Source organism: Durio zibethinus, chromosome 12 (assembly GCF_047325235.1).
Source record: "Durio zibethinus cultivar Kanyao isolate XHJ-2024 chromosome 12, ASM4732523v1, whole genome shotgun sequence".
In the NCBI taxonomy this organism is placed as follows: domain Eukaryota; kingdom Viridiplantae; phylum Streptophyta; class Magnoliopsida; order Malvales; family Malvaceae; genus Durio; species Durio zibethinus.
The window spans coordinates 14900156-14914118 of NC_143173.1; the positions used below are offsets into that span (position 1 = coordinate 14900156).

At 33.9% G+C, this 13963-nt stretch overlaps 2 protein-coding genes across 12 annotated transcripts; both read left to right on the forward strand.

Annotated features, from left to right (window-relative positions):
- Window positions 1-714: 714 nt before the first annotated feature.
- LOC111296510 (ankyrin repeat-containing protein ITN1-like) lies at window positions 715-6643 on the forward strand. Its single transcript, XM_022890860.2, has 4 exons — window positions 715-760; window positions 2172-2936; window positions 3920-4329; window positions 4921-6643. Exons 1-4 carry the CDS (start codon window positions 736-738, stop codon window positions 5746-5748), a joined length of 2028 nt encoding a protein of 675 aa, XP_022746595.2. The 5' UTR covers window positions 715-735; the 3' UTR covers window positions 5749-6643.
- A 1016-nt stretch (window positions 6644-7659) lies between these two features.
- Window positions 7660-13067, forward strand: LOC111297957 (uncharacterized). Of its 11 annotated transcripts, none has more exons than XR_016325950.1 (5): window positions 7660-8410; window positions 9251-9844; window positions 9940-10261; window positions 12414-12498; window positions 12591-13067. XR_016325950.1 is itself a non-coding variant. In XM_022892570.2 (2 exons), the coding sequence occupies exon 1, from the start codon at window positions 7766-7768 to the stop codon at window positions 8390-8392; it is 627 nt and encodes a 208-aa protein (XP_022748305.2). In that variant the 5' UTR covers window positions 7660-7765; the 3' UTR covers window positions 8393-8410; window positions 9251-10471. The 11 variants fall into 11 exon arrangements, 1 of the variants encoding a protein (XP_022748305.2); XR_016325943.1 differs by having other exon boundaries at window positions 9251-9312; window positions 9416-10261; XR_016325944.1 differs by having other exon boundaries at window positions 9251-9312; window positions 9421-10261.
- The last annotated feature ends 896 nt before the right edge of the window (window positions 13068-13963 follow it).

A 13963-nucleotide genomic window follows, 5' to 3' on the forward strand; every position in this document is an offset into this window, starting at 1 on the left:
TAAATTATATTATTAATAGCTTTTATATTTTATACATAAAAATATAAAAACTAAATGTAATCCATATTTAAAATAACAAAAAATGTTAACAAATCTAATAATCTAAAATATAGTAATGGGCCTAGTGACTAAAAAAGTTTTACGAAGACATAAAAATTTTAATTTTGACTCAATTTTTTTTCGTTACACCTTCCTCTAAACGAAATATATATATATATATATATATATAATATAGTGATAAGATATGAATAAAAAAAATAAAAAAAATAAAATTTGAAATTTTAATAATAATTATATATTAATTTAATAAAATTAAATTTTATTTTTATATTTTTATATAAAGATAAATTATAATATATAATGTTTTTATAAAATATAATATAAATACTTAAATTTTAATATTTTGTACTATTTAAGATGCATGAGCAAAGTCTCCGGTCAGTAAGCGCTAATTGCTTACAAGAAAAGCAATTCGGACCAATCCGCTGCTAAGTATTTTTTTCTCTATTAAGAAAAGAAAAAACAAAACAATTTCCAAGCACCTTCCTCCGTCAACCTCTGTATTTCTCAAAGCAATTTCCAAACACCTTCCTATGTCAACCTCTGTCGTTCTCTGTTTTTATTCTTTTCTCCCAACCACAATCTCCTTTCTCTTGTCCTTTTTCTCTTACTGTTTTATAATATAATACTCTCCCCATCTTCCTTCTCTGCTTTGCTTCTGTCTCTTTTTCAACCATGGCCTCGTCTTCAATACCACAAGGTAACACTGTTGACTCTCGTTTGACCCATCTTTCAACCTTCATCATCATTTCTCTTAATTTTGTTTTTCACTTTTTTTTTTTGTCATAAAGGTTGTTCCTTTAAGTTAAAAGTTCACTTTTTGATTCTGGGTATTGATTCTTTCTTCAAAATATTTAATGGGTTCTTCTTAAACTTGGAAATCAGCTTAATTCAGCTGAAAATAATTATTTTTTTTATTGTTTTTTAATTGAAATTTAGCTTAATTTTGTTAGAAATAACGACTCAAATCTCATAAGAGATTTGTTTAAAATTTATTAGATATTGTTTGATGGTTAGAAAACTTGCAAAAAAAAAATTTAAAAAAAAAAAAATTTTAATAGATAAATTTGACTTATAAAAAAAGAATTCTAAAAAGAAAATGATTCATAATAGGTAAATTTGATTTATAATAGAAAAATTTTAAGAGGAAAGAGATTTTTAATGGACAAGATTGTATGGTTATAAATATGTGAAGTCTCTGTAAGGATTAAATATGAAAAAAAAATGTAAGAGAGTTAGTAAGATTCTATGAGATAGACAACTCATAGGAGTATCAGGGCTTTACCTTTTATGAGTGTGCATGTTTGTTTGTGAGTGGACTAGAGGAGACTAAGAGGATTTACATAGGTATGATGTATATGAGCATATGGTTATGTGTTTAGTTATGTTGAAAGAGTGCACTGCATGTTTGTTTGTGAGTGGACTAGAGGAGACTGAAAGGGTCCACATAGGTATGATATATGGGAGCATATGAGTATGTGTTTGGTTATATTGAAAGAGTGCATAAAGGTTTGGGTTTGTGTTTATTTGGGTTGAGAATACTTCATAGGACTAGAGGAAATTGAGAGTGTCTTATGAGTATTGATTGTTGAGTGAGGTTGATGATTTGATGTAAGTTTGTAATTCTCTACAACTAGTAGATCTTGTTTCTTATCCATAGATGTTGGTCAGTTGGACTGAATCACGTTAAATTGCTGTCTCTTGTGTGTTTGATTTATTATTTGATTTCGTTTCCGTTAATGTGATTGGATTGGAGGCTTTTAACCCAACAAATTTTACTCTCTTAAAGAATGTTGCGGAACCTAGATAATTTAGTGCTAGCTATCGAGTTTATCCATTGGAGTTTAACTAAATAGAAAAAAAAAAGAAAAGATGGGACTTTGATAGGAAGTTGTTTTGTGTGTGTGCGTGTGTGTGTAATTATCTGGTAGTTTTAGTTTGAAATTAAGAATTAAGGTGAAGCAATGGAAGGTGGCATCATTTTGTGATTGATTCATCGATAGGAGCCGAAAAATGAAATTTCTTTTTTGGTTGATGGGGTTAGTTGTATCATTTCTGTGAAGGATTATGGAAAAAATTGTGATAGTTTAATAATTATTTTGATTATTTAGGTGGAGAGAGGGATCTGGAGAAAGGACTGGTGACTCCACTACTGATACAGAATTCCCTCATGGAAGCTTCACCAACACCATCACCATCACCATCACCATCACCATCCTCAATTGCATCAACCTCAGGCCTGATCCTATCGAGTTCTGCCAAGCGTATTGATAGGATGGGTATTAGCCTCACCAGTTCCAGTTTCGGCTTCACAGAAGACTCAGCAGCACCATCACCTTCCTCTACAGCAACAGCCCCAGCTCTTGTCTTATCGAATTCTGGCAAGTGGATTGATAGAATGTCCAGTAGCCTCACCTGTTCCAGTTCTGGTACTGCAGCACTCTCAGCAACACCATCACCATCGTCTACAGCAACAACCCCAGCTCTGGTCCTATCGAATTCTGGCAACCGCATTGATCAGGCTTGCAAAAAGAAATATGTGAAGCAGGTAACAGGACGCCATAATGACACTGAGCTGCATTTGGCAGCACAGCGTGGGGATTTGGCTGCTGTAAAGCAGATTCTTGCTGACATTGATTCACAGATGATGAAGACTGCGAGTGGGGAAGATTTTGATATGGAGGTCTCGGAGATACAGGCAAGTGTGGTGAATGAGATGAATGAGTTGGGGGAGACAGCCTTGTTTACTGCTGCAGAGAAAGGGCATCTTGATGTTGTCAAGGAGTTGTTAAAATACTCAAACAAAGAGACTGTTACTAAGAAGAATAAATCCGGGTTTGATCCCTTGCATATTGCTGCGAGCCAAGGGCACCACGGTGATGATCTTGAGCATTTGGTTATGTGATTTTGCTTTTGGTGGTAATTGGTTTTAATTGGTTGGTTGAGTACTTTAATTGTATGTGGGCAGTTATGATCTGAGTTCTTGCAAAGATGACATATAGTAAAAGTACTGGTTCAAGAGGGTGTCAAAGACTGTTGAATAATGTTGACAATTAAGCTATGTTTGATAGCTTGAAAAATGTAGGAGAAACTTTAGAACCAAAAAGAAATGCATTACTTTCACACTAGACTGCCTTTGGTTAATGTCATCTATAATCTATCTCATAGTAAATTCAGTTCCTTTCAGCAAGTTTTTTGTTAATGAAAAAAAAAGGAAGTTACAATTATTTGGGAACAGAAGTTGTTAAAAACATAGGGCTACATATGTTCTCCTGAACCGTATAGGTTCTTTATATGAAAATTGCCGTTGTATAGTTCTTTAGGAACTATATAATTTAAATATAACTGCAATGCTATTTATTATTAACATGCTCATGAAATGTTTAGAGGCGTAAAATTAGTGCCTTACTATTTAACTTCCTCTAGGAATGATCTACCCTCTTACGCTATGTTATCTTCTTGTAGCATTTGTTTTATACACTTTAAACAACTTATTATGATTATAATTTTGTAGGTTGATTATGATGGAGTTATGAACCTAACTAGGTTTTTGATTTGTTCTTTAGATTGTTCAAGACAACAAATTCAATATTGTTGTACTAATGTTATGAATGGGTTATAGCCATGTGATATATGATTAGTTGAGTAAGCAGAATGATGAGGCTCCATCCTTTTTCAACCTTTAGAACAATCTTCCATCATATTCTTCTCATATAACATGGATTATAAATAGTGAATAAATACATGCCTTCATTATTAGTTTGCTTTTATGCCGGCCAGTTGTGGAATTGATGGTCCTATTTCAGTTGTGTTTTATGGATACTAGGCTGGAACAGTCATCCTTATTCTTTCCTTGCAGCTATTGTCCAAGTGCTGCTAGATCATGACCCTAGTCTATGCCAAACTTTTGGGCCATCAAATGCAACCCCTCTTGTCTCTGCAGCTACCAAGGGGCATACGGCAGTAGTCAATGAGCTGCTATCAAGGGATGGTGGCTTGCTAAGGAGTACCAAATCAAATGGGAAAAATGCATTACATCTAACCGCTCGACAGGGGCATGTAGATGTTGTAAAAGCTTTGCTGAGCAAAGATACACTATTGGCAAGAGGAACTGACAAGAAAGGACAGACCGCATTGCACATGGCTGTTAAAGGACAGAGCTGTGAGGTGGTGAAGCTGCTTCTTGAGGCAGATGCTGCTATTGTGATGCTTCCAGACAAGTTTGGGAACACAGCATTACATATAGCCACTAGGAAAAAGAGAGCAGAGGTACAACTATTCTCTCACTCCCTTTTCATTTCTTGCTATAGAGGTAGAGCATATATCTCAATGATGCTGCATATATATTCTTAATCGTTATACATCTTATGAGAATTTTAATAATTTACCCATCGTTTAAATTGTCATGGCAGATTATACAGTAATGCAAGTTTATGTTCGTTAAGACACTTGCACACTTGTGTGCAGCAGTAGCATCCTTGAAATAGTTTTACTAACATGTATGGCATGTTAGAAAGATGAGGTTGAATGTAGAGAGAGATGAGTTTGTCATGTACATAGGCATTCAACTGAAAATTTCAGTTCTAAACATCAATTTCTTTAGTAATGGTCTATAGAAGGTTTATTTTTATACTAATTAGATCATTCTTGGTGGTAAACTGTGATGATATCTGACTGTATGATCTTGTAAGCTAAGCTTTCTATATTATTTATCTATCTGTATGGATCCTCCTTATGTGCCTATGTATTATACAATGGTTTTATTTTTATTTTTTACATGTATCAGCAATTTCCTATATATTTAGTTACATTCCGTACAAAAACAGTTTCCTATTATTGAATCTTCTTCATTCCTTGCAGATAATAAACGAATTGTTGTCCCTTCCTGATACAAATGTCAATGCACTCAACAGAGACCATAAAACAGCCCTTGACATAGCTGAGGGGCTTCCCCCCTCTGCAGAGTCCTCAGATATAAAGAACTGCCTTTCTCGCTATGGTGCGCTCAGAGCTAACGAACTGAATCAACCAAGAGATGAGTTGAGGCAGACAGTGACGCAAATTAAGAAAGATGTCCATACACAGCTTGAACAAACCAAAAGAACCAACAAGAATGTTCATAATATTTCAAAGGAACTTAGAAAACTCCACAGAGAAGGAATCAACAATGCCACCAATTCAGTGACTGTGGTGGCTGTTCTATTTGCAACTGTTGCTTTTGCAGCAATATTTACTGTGCCCGGAGGAGATCTAGATAGTGGAGTTGCTGTGGTGGTAAGCTCTCGTCCTTTCAAAATCTTCTTCATCTTCAATGCCATTGCTCTCTTCACCTCTTTGGCTGTTGTCGTTGTTCAAATTACGTTGGTTAGAGGTGAAACCAAAGCAGAGAAACGGGTAGTGAAAGTGATTAACAAGTTGATGTGGTTGGCTTCTGTCTGTACTTCGGTTGCTTTTATGGCCTCCTCTTATATAGTGGTTAGCAGGAAACATAAGTGGGCTGCAATTTTGGTCACAGTTGTAGGGGGTCTGATAATGGCTGGGGTTCTTGGCACCATGACTTACTATGTGGTGAAATCCAAGAGCACTAGAAGGAAGAGGGGAAAGAGTTCAAGGACTGGATCCAATTCTTGGCATCATTCTGACTTCTCTAATTCAGAAGTTGAAGTTGATAGGATTTATGCCCTCTAATATGCAAATCTATAGCTTCTGGAAAAGGGAAAGGGAAGATGAATGTTAGAAATTAAAAAATTAGACCCAATATGCCAAAGATTAGATTATATAAGAATAATGAATTTTTGGCCTCTGCCTGGTAGTTGGTATATGCACACCCTACCTTCGTAACCATGGTTTACGAGGTACGAGCTATTTGAACTAATATTTCAGGAGGGCCTATTAGTTAAGAAGGAAGAAAGAAGAGTGATGAATGTGGCATTTTGTTGAGTACATATATTAGACTAACATAGGTAGCAGTTCTTGGGTGGCAAAAGGCTTGAGTTTTGGTTCATAACCTGATGTTCATGTTACCAAATGGCAGTGCTTTGTCTATGCTTCTTATTCTTTTCATGTAAGAAATGGAAAGTGATGATTTACACATGCATACAATATCACCTTCTGAAAGAATAGGGATAGGCAAATTAGACTGATTTAGTGAAGTATGCCTGCCATCAGAAGCAAAGTCGGCTGTTCTCGAATCATCTGTGGCACTTGCTTGAATATGACTCAAGGTATCCCGGAGCTAACATTCATAAAAACTGCTTCAGTTCTCATCTGGGATATTGCTCAGCCAGCATTGTCCTAAATCAGCCTGGTTTGATGGATTCAAACCATTCACTTGTTTTAACTTCTCATCGACAACTATTAAGAGCCTAGCCTTGAAATATATGACTGATTAACTTTCTCTGATTAAACTTTATTGCTACTTTCTCTGATTAAACTGTATTGCTGCAAAAACATACTTGTTTTCCTTTAGTTACAACCTCCTGAAATTGAACAAGGACTTCTAGAACCACCATGTTCAAACATGTTTCTTGCTTCCTAGTAAAAGTCTTGCCTTGGTAACTTATAAAACGCTTGTTTTCTAGAATTCCGAATTCAGTTAAGTTGGTTCATGAAATTAGATTTAAAAGAAGACGTTCATCGAGTTTTGGATTTAAATTTTAGTATTTACAATTTATTTATTTTCAGTTTGCCGTCTTTTTTGTACAAAAATAAAGTCTTGCCTTGGAGTAAAATGTTGGATTCTGGTTCTTTCTATGAAATTATTTTCCAGTCAACAAGTCCTATCAGAATCGTAGTATTAGTGGAATTTGTTTCAGTCTTTGGCACGAGTCTTGACTCTTGTAGGAGTCTTCAAGCAGGCCAAAATTTCCTTCTAAAGTTGAAAAAAATAAATCAACTATAACAATAAAATTTGTGAAGCTTTCTAAACTTGGAGCTAATATGATAGACTAGACCTGATAATCTGTATATCTTAGTTGTGTTTATTTTATATTAAATACATATAAAATATAAAAATTTTTATATTATAATTTATGTTAAAACGCTAAACATAAAATATATTTTTTATTTTTATTAATACATATAATTTTTATTAAAATTTTAATTTGGATCTTTTTTTTTTTCATTGAATCATTATGTTATTTTAAAATTATTAGGTGTAGGATGGACTATTAAAAAAAAATGGACTTTTTTTTTTAGTTGCAGGTGAAATTTTATATTCTGTTAAGGAAAAGAATCTTGTGGTTAAGCCCTCAATAACATGTTCATTCATTGGATGCAAAATACAACAAAAGCTAACTTGTGTTCATGAGAGGCAAAAATTTTATTGAATCAATGAATTGTGGCTATTAAGAACAACTTCATCCCACCATTTGTTCACCTTTTTGCCTATTGAAAACTTTACTCAATTTCCCATCATTTCTCATCAAATTTTCCACTTCGCAAATTTAATTGGGCTTTTAACAATGGATACAGAGTATTATGCCTTAGCCCAAAAATTTTTCAAATGCAAAAAAAAAAAAAAAAAAAAAAAAGAAAAATCTAACCCAAAGAAGTTCCACCAGTTAAAATTTATGGCCTCAAATATTTTTATATAAAAAAGGAAATTAATTAATTAAATCTTAAAAAAAAAAAGAAAAACACAGAATCGATTTCTTATCCGACGGAGAGGTCTGAACTGAGGTGAACAACAAAACAACCACCGAAAATGTCGGCAGCGCTTCCTCCTACAGCTTCATCTACCAAACTACCAACAACTTCCTTACCATTCTCACGCGCACTCCTCCACGTGCTCCCCAAACCCCAATTTTCCTTCACCCCACGCGCCACTCCTGACTCCGACTCATCCTCAACGAAACCCGAATCAGCGTCGTCGTCGTCGTCGTCCTCCTCCTCCTCTTCCACCTCGCCTGACTCCGACCCATTCGAATCCCGCCTCTCCCGAGTTCGCTTCCGTTACCGAAGTGGAACCGGCAAAAAAGCGCAGCTCCGAAAATCAAGGAAATCCGGATCAGTATCCGGATCCACTTCCTCTTCCTCCTCCATCTACCTCCCTCCAGTGCCTTTAAAAGAAGCGATTTCGAATGGGTTAAAAGTGGATTTCGGGTTTAGCCCATACAGCGAGAGAATAAACGGGCGCATCGCTATTCTGGGGTTGACCGCTTTGGTTTTGGTGGAATTGGCTACTGGTAAGAGCGTGATAAGTTATCATACGCCGGCGATTATTTTAATTCAGATTTATTTTGTTGCGGCGGTCGGGGCTTTGTTTGTCAAATATGAGAAAGAAAAAGTTAGTGTTTGGCCACCTCCTCAATCTTCATCACCCAAAACTTGAATTCTTTCAAATTTTTGGGTATGATTTCATTTCCATTTCCTCTTTCCTTTCCTGGGTTTTTCAGTCAATATGAAGTTATGGTAATCTGTAATGTATTGATACTTTTATTGTTGAAGAAAGGGAAATTCACTGAATTGTGAAAGCTATTATTTATTTTATTTATTTCTTTACTTTTTTATGCAAGGGGGGTCGGTACTTTAATCCCACATTAAGATGTTACCAGGATCAGTTATAATATATAAGTTGAGGCTTAAATCCATGCTTGTAGTGTAATTTTTATGTGATAAAATCGTGAAACTTTCGCATCAGAGCGAAAAATATCTTGAAGGTTGATTATGGATCTCTACATTTATTGGATGGAAAAAATAATGCAAGTGCTATAATTTGAATCTCGGATATGCTGGAAATCATATTCATGCATAAACTACCTGAACTAAGTCCAGGTTTCTTGGTTTATAATACTTTAATGAAACTTGAAGAAAGAGAGAAAGGTCAATGAAAACTTTATTAATTATTATGCATAATTTTGTATTGAATTTTTATAGTTTTTTTGGAGAATAATGTTTATATCATTGACTAAAAATGAGGAGTTTGTTGTAAACTTTTCTTTTTTCTTTACTTAGGTGTACATTGTGGTTTATTATGAGTGTTTATTGCGTTTGATTTTTGTGATTGATATCTTTGAATTATTGGAGAGCAAACTATATGTTTTTGAAGGAAATTGTATGTACAAAGTAGAATCTTTTTCCCTATCCATAGGACTAGAGATCAACTATGAAGTACATGATATTTTCTTCTTTGTTCAAAATGGAAACATGATTGATAATACTCCAATGGAGATCATTTGTGGTTTCATAGGATGGAACATGGACAACAAGATGTCGATTTCGAATGAGTTCTTGTTACACCAGGATTTTTAGGTGACCATTCAACTCTTGTTGTAGCGACTTTTCCAGTTGAAGCTTCATCTTTCTGCTTAGTAACAGTTTTCTGATGTACACTCTCATGCGCTTCTGATTTAAGAGGAGTTGCATGCCCTTGTGCAGAAGGATCCTTAATTGAAGATGATTGTGATTTGTGTGGATCATAGCAATTTGTGGAGTCCTGTTGTGTGTTGCTTGTGTTTGAAGGTTTTGTCATAGGATTCGCTTGCTTGGGAGGCTCACCTTGTAAGCAATCCAATGGCTGTTGCTGGAGATGCTTGGAATTTTGAGGACTTGCAGTATTATCATCTTCTGAAACATGTCTTTCTGAAGGAGCTGTAACAGGAGCTGGCTCTTGGTGTGATCGATGGGAACTTTGATTACTCTCTCCAGGAGGATGATTGTTTTTTGGAGGGGGAGCCGAAATTGGAGATTGCTGTTGTTTGGAAGGATTGGAACTTTGGTTACGTGGCTGAGGTTGTTCTTGCAGAGAAGTTGCCCCAGTCAACAACTGCTGCTGTGGCGGATGGTAGGTATTTTGAGTGTCTGTAAGGTGATCACCCTTTGAAGAATGTTCCTGTGAAGTAGAAACCTTAGTTGAAGACTGTTGTTGCTGGAAACCAGGATAGGACCTCTGATGATTCAGAAGAGTCTCATCTTTTGGAGGACATCCTTGTGGAGATTTAACCAAAGCCTGTTGTTGGGAATGGCTGGAAATTCGACTACTCTCCTTAGTATCACTGTCTTTTAAAGGCAAAGGAGCCCCTTTAATTATCTGTGGTACCTGCTGCTGGATCTGGTTCTCACCGCTCATCTGCATCAATGGTGAATCCTCCTCACTGAAATCTTCATCTTGGTTGTTGTTGCTACTCAAGTGCACCTGTCGATGAGTGTCCTTTGGAGCAGAACCTTGATGAAAATTACTCATCTTTTACATCTTCAGGAGGTATTTTTCTGTTCCTTTCTGCAATTCTTGGGTTGGTTTTCCTGCATTTTTGTTGAACCTGAAGGTTTTGACAGCATTAGCTTACTGTTGACGCAAGTTTATAAAAAAGGCCAATAAAAATATTATAGTGTCATAGCTTGAAGGAAGGGAGCAAGAATAAACCTAACAAAGGAGTGAGACCGAAGAATATAAGATTCATGTTTTAGTTTAGTATTGCTGTTGCGATTAAAGAGAGTTTTTATTATTGCGGATAAAAAAAGTTTGGATAAAAAGAAATGCATTTAAAAATGTTATGAAAAATAAAATGAGTTAAGAATTTTAAGCATTTAGTATCATCATGAAAAGATGCTGTGACGGATTGAAATTTTAAAAAAAGGGTAAAAGAAATTATGGTTAATTGTAAAAGCTTATTTATAAATAGTTTTTTTGGTTTGGATGTAGAAACTCGTATCTAATTTGCGAAATATTGTTTGTTTTGATCTAAAGATTTTATGGTTTTATTCTACAAAAGGTTTTTTGTAAGTTTGAATTTAATTATCTATTGATATATTATAACAAATTTTCAAAATCTCTTAGACATAAAATTGGAGTATCACATTGGATTTGCAAATTGAGTTCGAGTTTTTTAAATAAAAATTTTTATTTATTTTTATTTTTTAACGTTAAGATTAAAGCAATAGCAACTTTTGAATGCAAAAATCCCTTACTTTCAACCTCAATGTTAAACTAACCTTATTCTCTTAGATTGCTTCTTTGTTTGAGCTCCAATCATTCCCAATGAAAGCTCTTCTTTCAACCTTTAATTTCTTATCTTTGATCTGTGCTGGAAAGTAATAGTGGGACACAGAAGTTGCCGCCAACATTACCCAACAAAGTCCCATAACCTGATATTATATAATATTATATAAGATAACGTTTATTATTGGAAAATCAAGAGTGAGATCCAAGTTTTAAGAAAGAGAGATGGTAAATGCAATTTCATTTTTTTTTTCTTTTGCATCGTAATTTTTTTAAAAAATTTTTTCATAAGTAAAATTGTTTAATTATTTTTATCATAATTTTTTAGAGTTTTATAAATTTTTAAAAATGAATTTTTAAAAAATTATATAATTTTACTGGATTTTTAAAAAGGTATAAATTTTTTTCGAAAATAAATTTTCAGAAAAATCATATGGTTTTCCTAAAATTCATTTCTGGAAGGTGAAATAATGAAAATTTTACTTAAAATGTTTCTTAAATTTTCACTATCCCATTTTTTGAAAATATATTTTCAAAAAGATTTATAATATTTTGATAAATCATTTTTAAAAATTTATATTTTTTTGAAAATTTATTTTCAAAAAGGTTTATGACTTTTGAGAAATTCATTTTCGAAAATTTGTATAAAGAAGAGAGAATAATTAAATAATTTTACTTAAAAAAAAAATGTTGAAATGCGTAAAGAAAAGGGTGAAGTGCATTTAACATCTTTCTTTATAAATTCGCAACTGATATCTTCTTTCAAAAAGGAATTTGTTTTTATTTCTTGAGGTGTTTATTGTAGTTCATGAATGAGGTTTTTGTTTATCAAATCGTATAAAGGAAGGAAAAACAGTTGCCGGGAATTGAATTTAAAATCTGTTGGATTTAATTTTAAAAATAATTGTATAAATAAATTGATTGAAGTTTCGGTTTAATTTCTTTAATATTTATTGAACATGAAGGATTTGACATTGGCCCTTAAGCATAAGGAAATATTTTAGAGTCATTGCTTCAAGTAAAGGATCAAGAACAAACCCACCAGATTGTCCTGAATCAAAGAATAAAATCAAGCAATTAACTTCATCAATAAGCTTATATTGGACACTTCCTCAAACAACAGCTGTGGCATTTCAACAAATTAATATTCCGTTTCCGAGATTGATGTTAAAAAAGATAATGTTCTGGAACTACCAGGTTCTGCCATTCGGGTTCAAATCGAGCTTCGAATCACTAATTTTTAAGTCAAGCAAAACTTGAGTTTGATAGTGTTTCAACTCGATTAGATTATATTTCTAAATTAATCGGTAAAATTGAGTGTAAAATACTAAAATTTCCCATCAAAATTTCTTCCACAGATTACTTCTGTTTGAGCTCTAATCATTTGCAATAAAATCTTTTTTTTTTTTTCAAGCTTTAATATTTAGGCTTTTGAAGTGGAGAGCAGTAGTTGGACACAGTGAAGATGCCAAATGGAAGCAAAGACAACATACATTAATGTAAGTAAAATGCTAACTGGCTTGGTTGGTGGCTTTCAAGTTTTCCCTGGTTCTCTTAAAAGCTTATATCAGGATTTTCTTTCAACATTTAGCTTCCATGAACATCATTAAAGATGGAAATCCAACGCCACAAATATGAAATATTTCATTCCATGAACAAAGCTATATTAACATGGAGAGCTAGGCTGATGAAGGGAAACATGAAAAATAAACTATTTCAACGTTGAAAATGCATGCTTTTGTACCAAGTAATTTCAGTACTTTTTGAGAGGTGATCAATTGGGGTTTCAGAAAATGCTACAACAGGAACAACCACCACCAGAAGAAGGCTCAGAAGGCTGCGGTGGCTGCGGTCGTTTATGCAAGACAATCGGGGTTGCAGCTGGTGTCTCTTTGTTTTCACTTGAATCCTGTGTTTGAGCATGGCGCTCTGGATGTGCTGTATCAGCTTGTTCTCTCGATGAAATTTGAACCTCAGATTTGTTGGATGATCCCTCGATCAACTTCATTGGTTGACGAGGGTTATTGCCACTTGAAAATTGCTGATGCTTTTGGTCTTGGGAACTCAACTGCTTCTGTTTAGAATCTCCATCTTTGTAGCCATCACCTTCATCTCTGGAGGGTTGATCTTGATCAACATCCTTTGCAATATTAGACCCTTTTGAAGAATGACTCATCCTTTACCCCTCCTGGAAGTCTCCTACTTAGTTCTTTCTCTACTTGTTGATTCGATTTTTGTCTTTCAATTTCTAGAAGGAAAGAATTTTAAAGAAGGTTTTGAACTGGTTTGATTTATGGAGGATAAGGTAAGGTTGGAGGAAGTAGACATATATTGCTTACCATAAACGCAGTTTAGAAAAGAAAAAAAAAAGACATATAGAAACAATATTCCACTCCTGAATTCTGCAGTCTCCCAAGCTCAGCAATTAGAATATCACAGGTTAATTTATACCTAAATAAAAGTATTTCGAATATAAAATTTGATTTAATCGATTCGTATAATCAATTTTAAAAATGAGCACTTAACAAATTTAATATTTAAAATTTAATATTTGCAAATATTTCGTTTTTTACGCTACAAACAGTTCAACTTTTTATTTCTTATAATAAAATATTGGTGGCCATATTAAAGATGGGGAATCTTGATTGATAGCAGAACCTGGCAATTGATGAGTTTGTTCAAATCTTATCAATTACAAGAAAGCTTTTTCCCTCCCCAGGCAAGAATTTTCTTGTCAGGTACTCTGGGAAGCTGAAACGAAGACAGGTAATCAAATATCAAGCTAGTTATATATATATATATATATTTGAATTTATCAAAATGGAACATTAATTATTAAAATTAAACGTTCAATATTATACTGTGATCACAGTATTCTACTAAGATCACAGGTTTTTGGCAGGGTCTCTTTTCCTGATAAATGGAAAGAAGAAACAATTGGCTAGAAACAAAAATTTCAAAGTA

Bases quoted from the DNA above. Each gene is read 5' to 3' on its own strand.
- LOC111296510 (XM_022890860.2), top strand. From the start codon at position 736: ATGGCCTCGTCTTCAATACCACAAG. The intron at 761-2,171 runs GTAACACTGTTG...TTGATTATTTAG, and splicing joins CTCGTCTTCAATACCACAAG to GTGGAGAGAGGGATCTGGAG. The intron at 4,330-4,920 runs GTACAACTATTC...CATTCCTTGCAG, and splicing joins CTAGGAAAAAGAGAGCAGAG to ATAATAAACGAATTGTTGTC.
- LOC111297957 (XM_022892570.2), top strand. From the start codon at position 7,766: ATGTCGGCAGCGCTTCCTCCTACAGCTTCATCTACCAAACTACCAACA.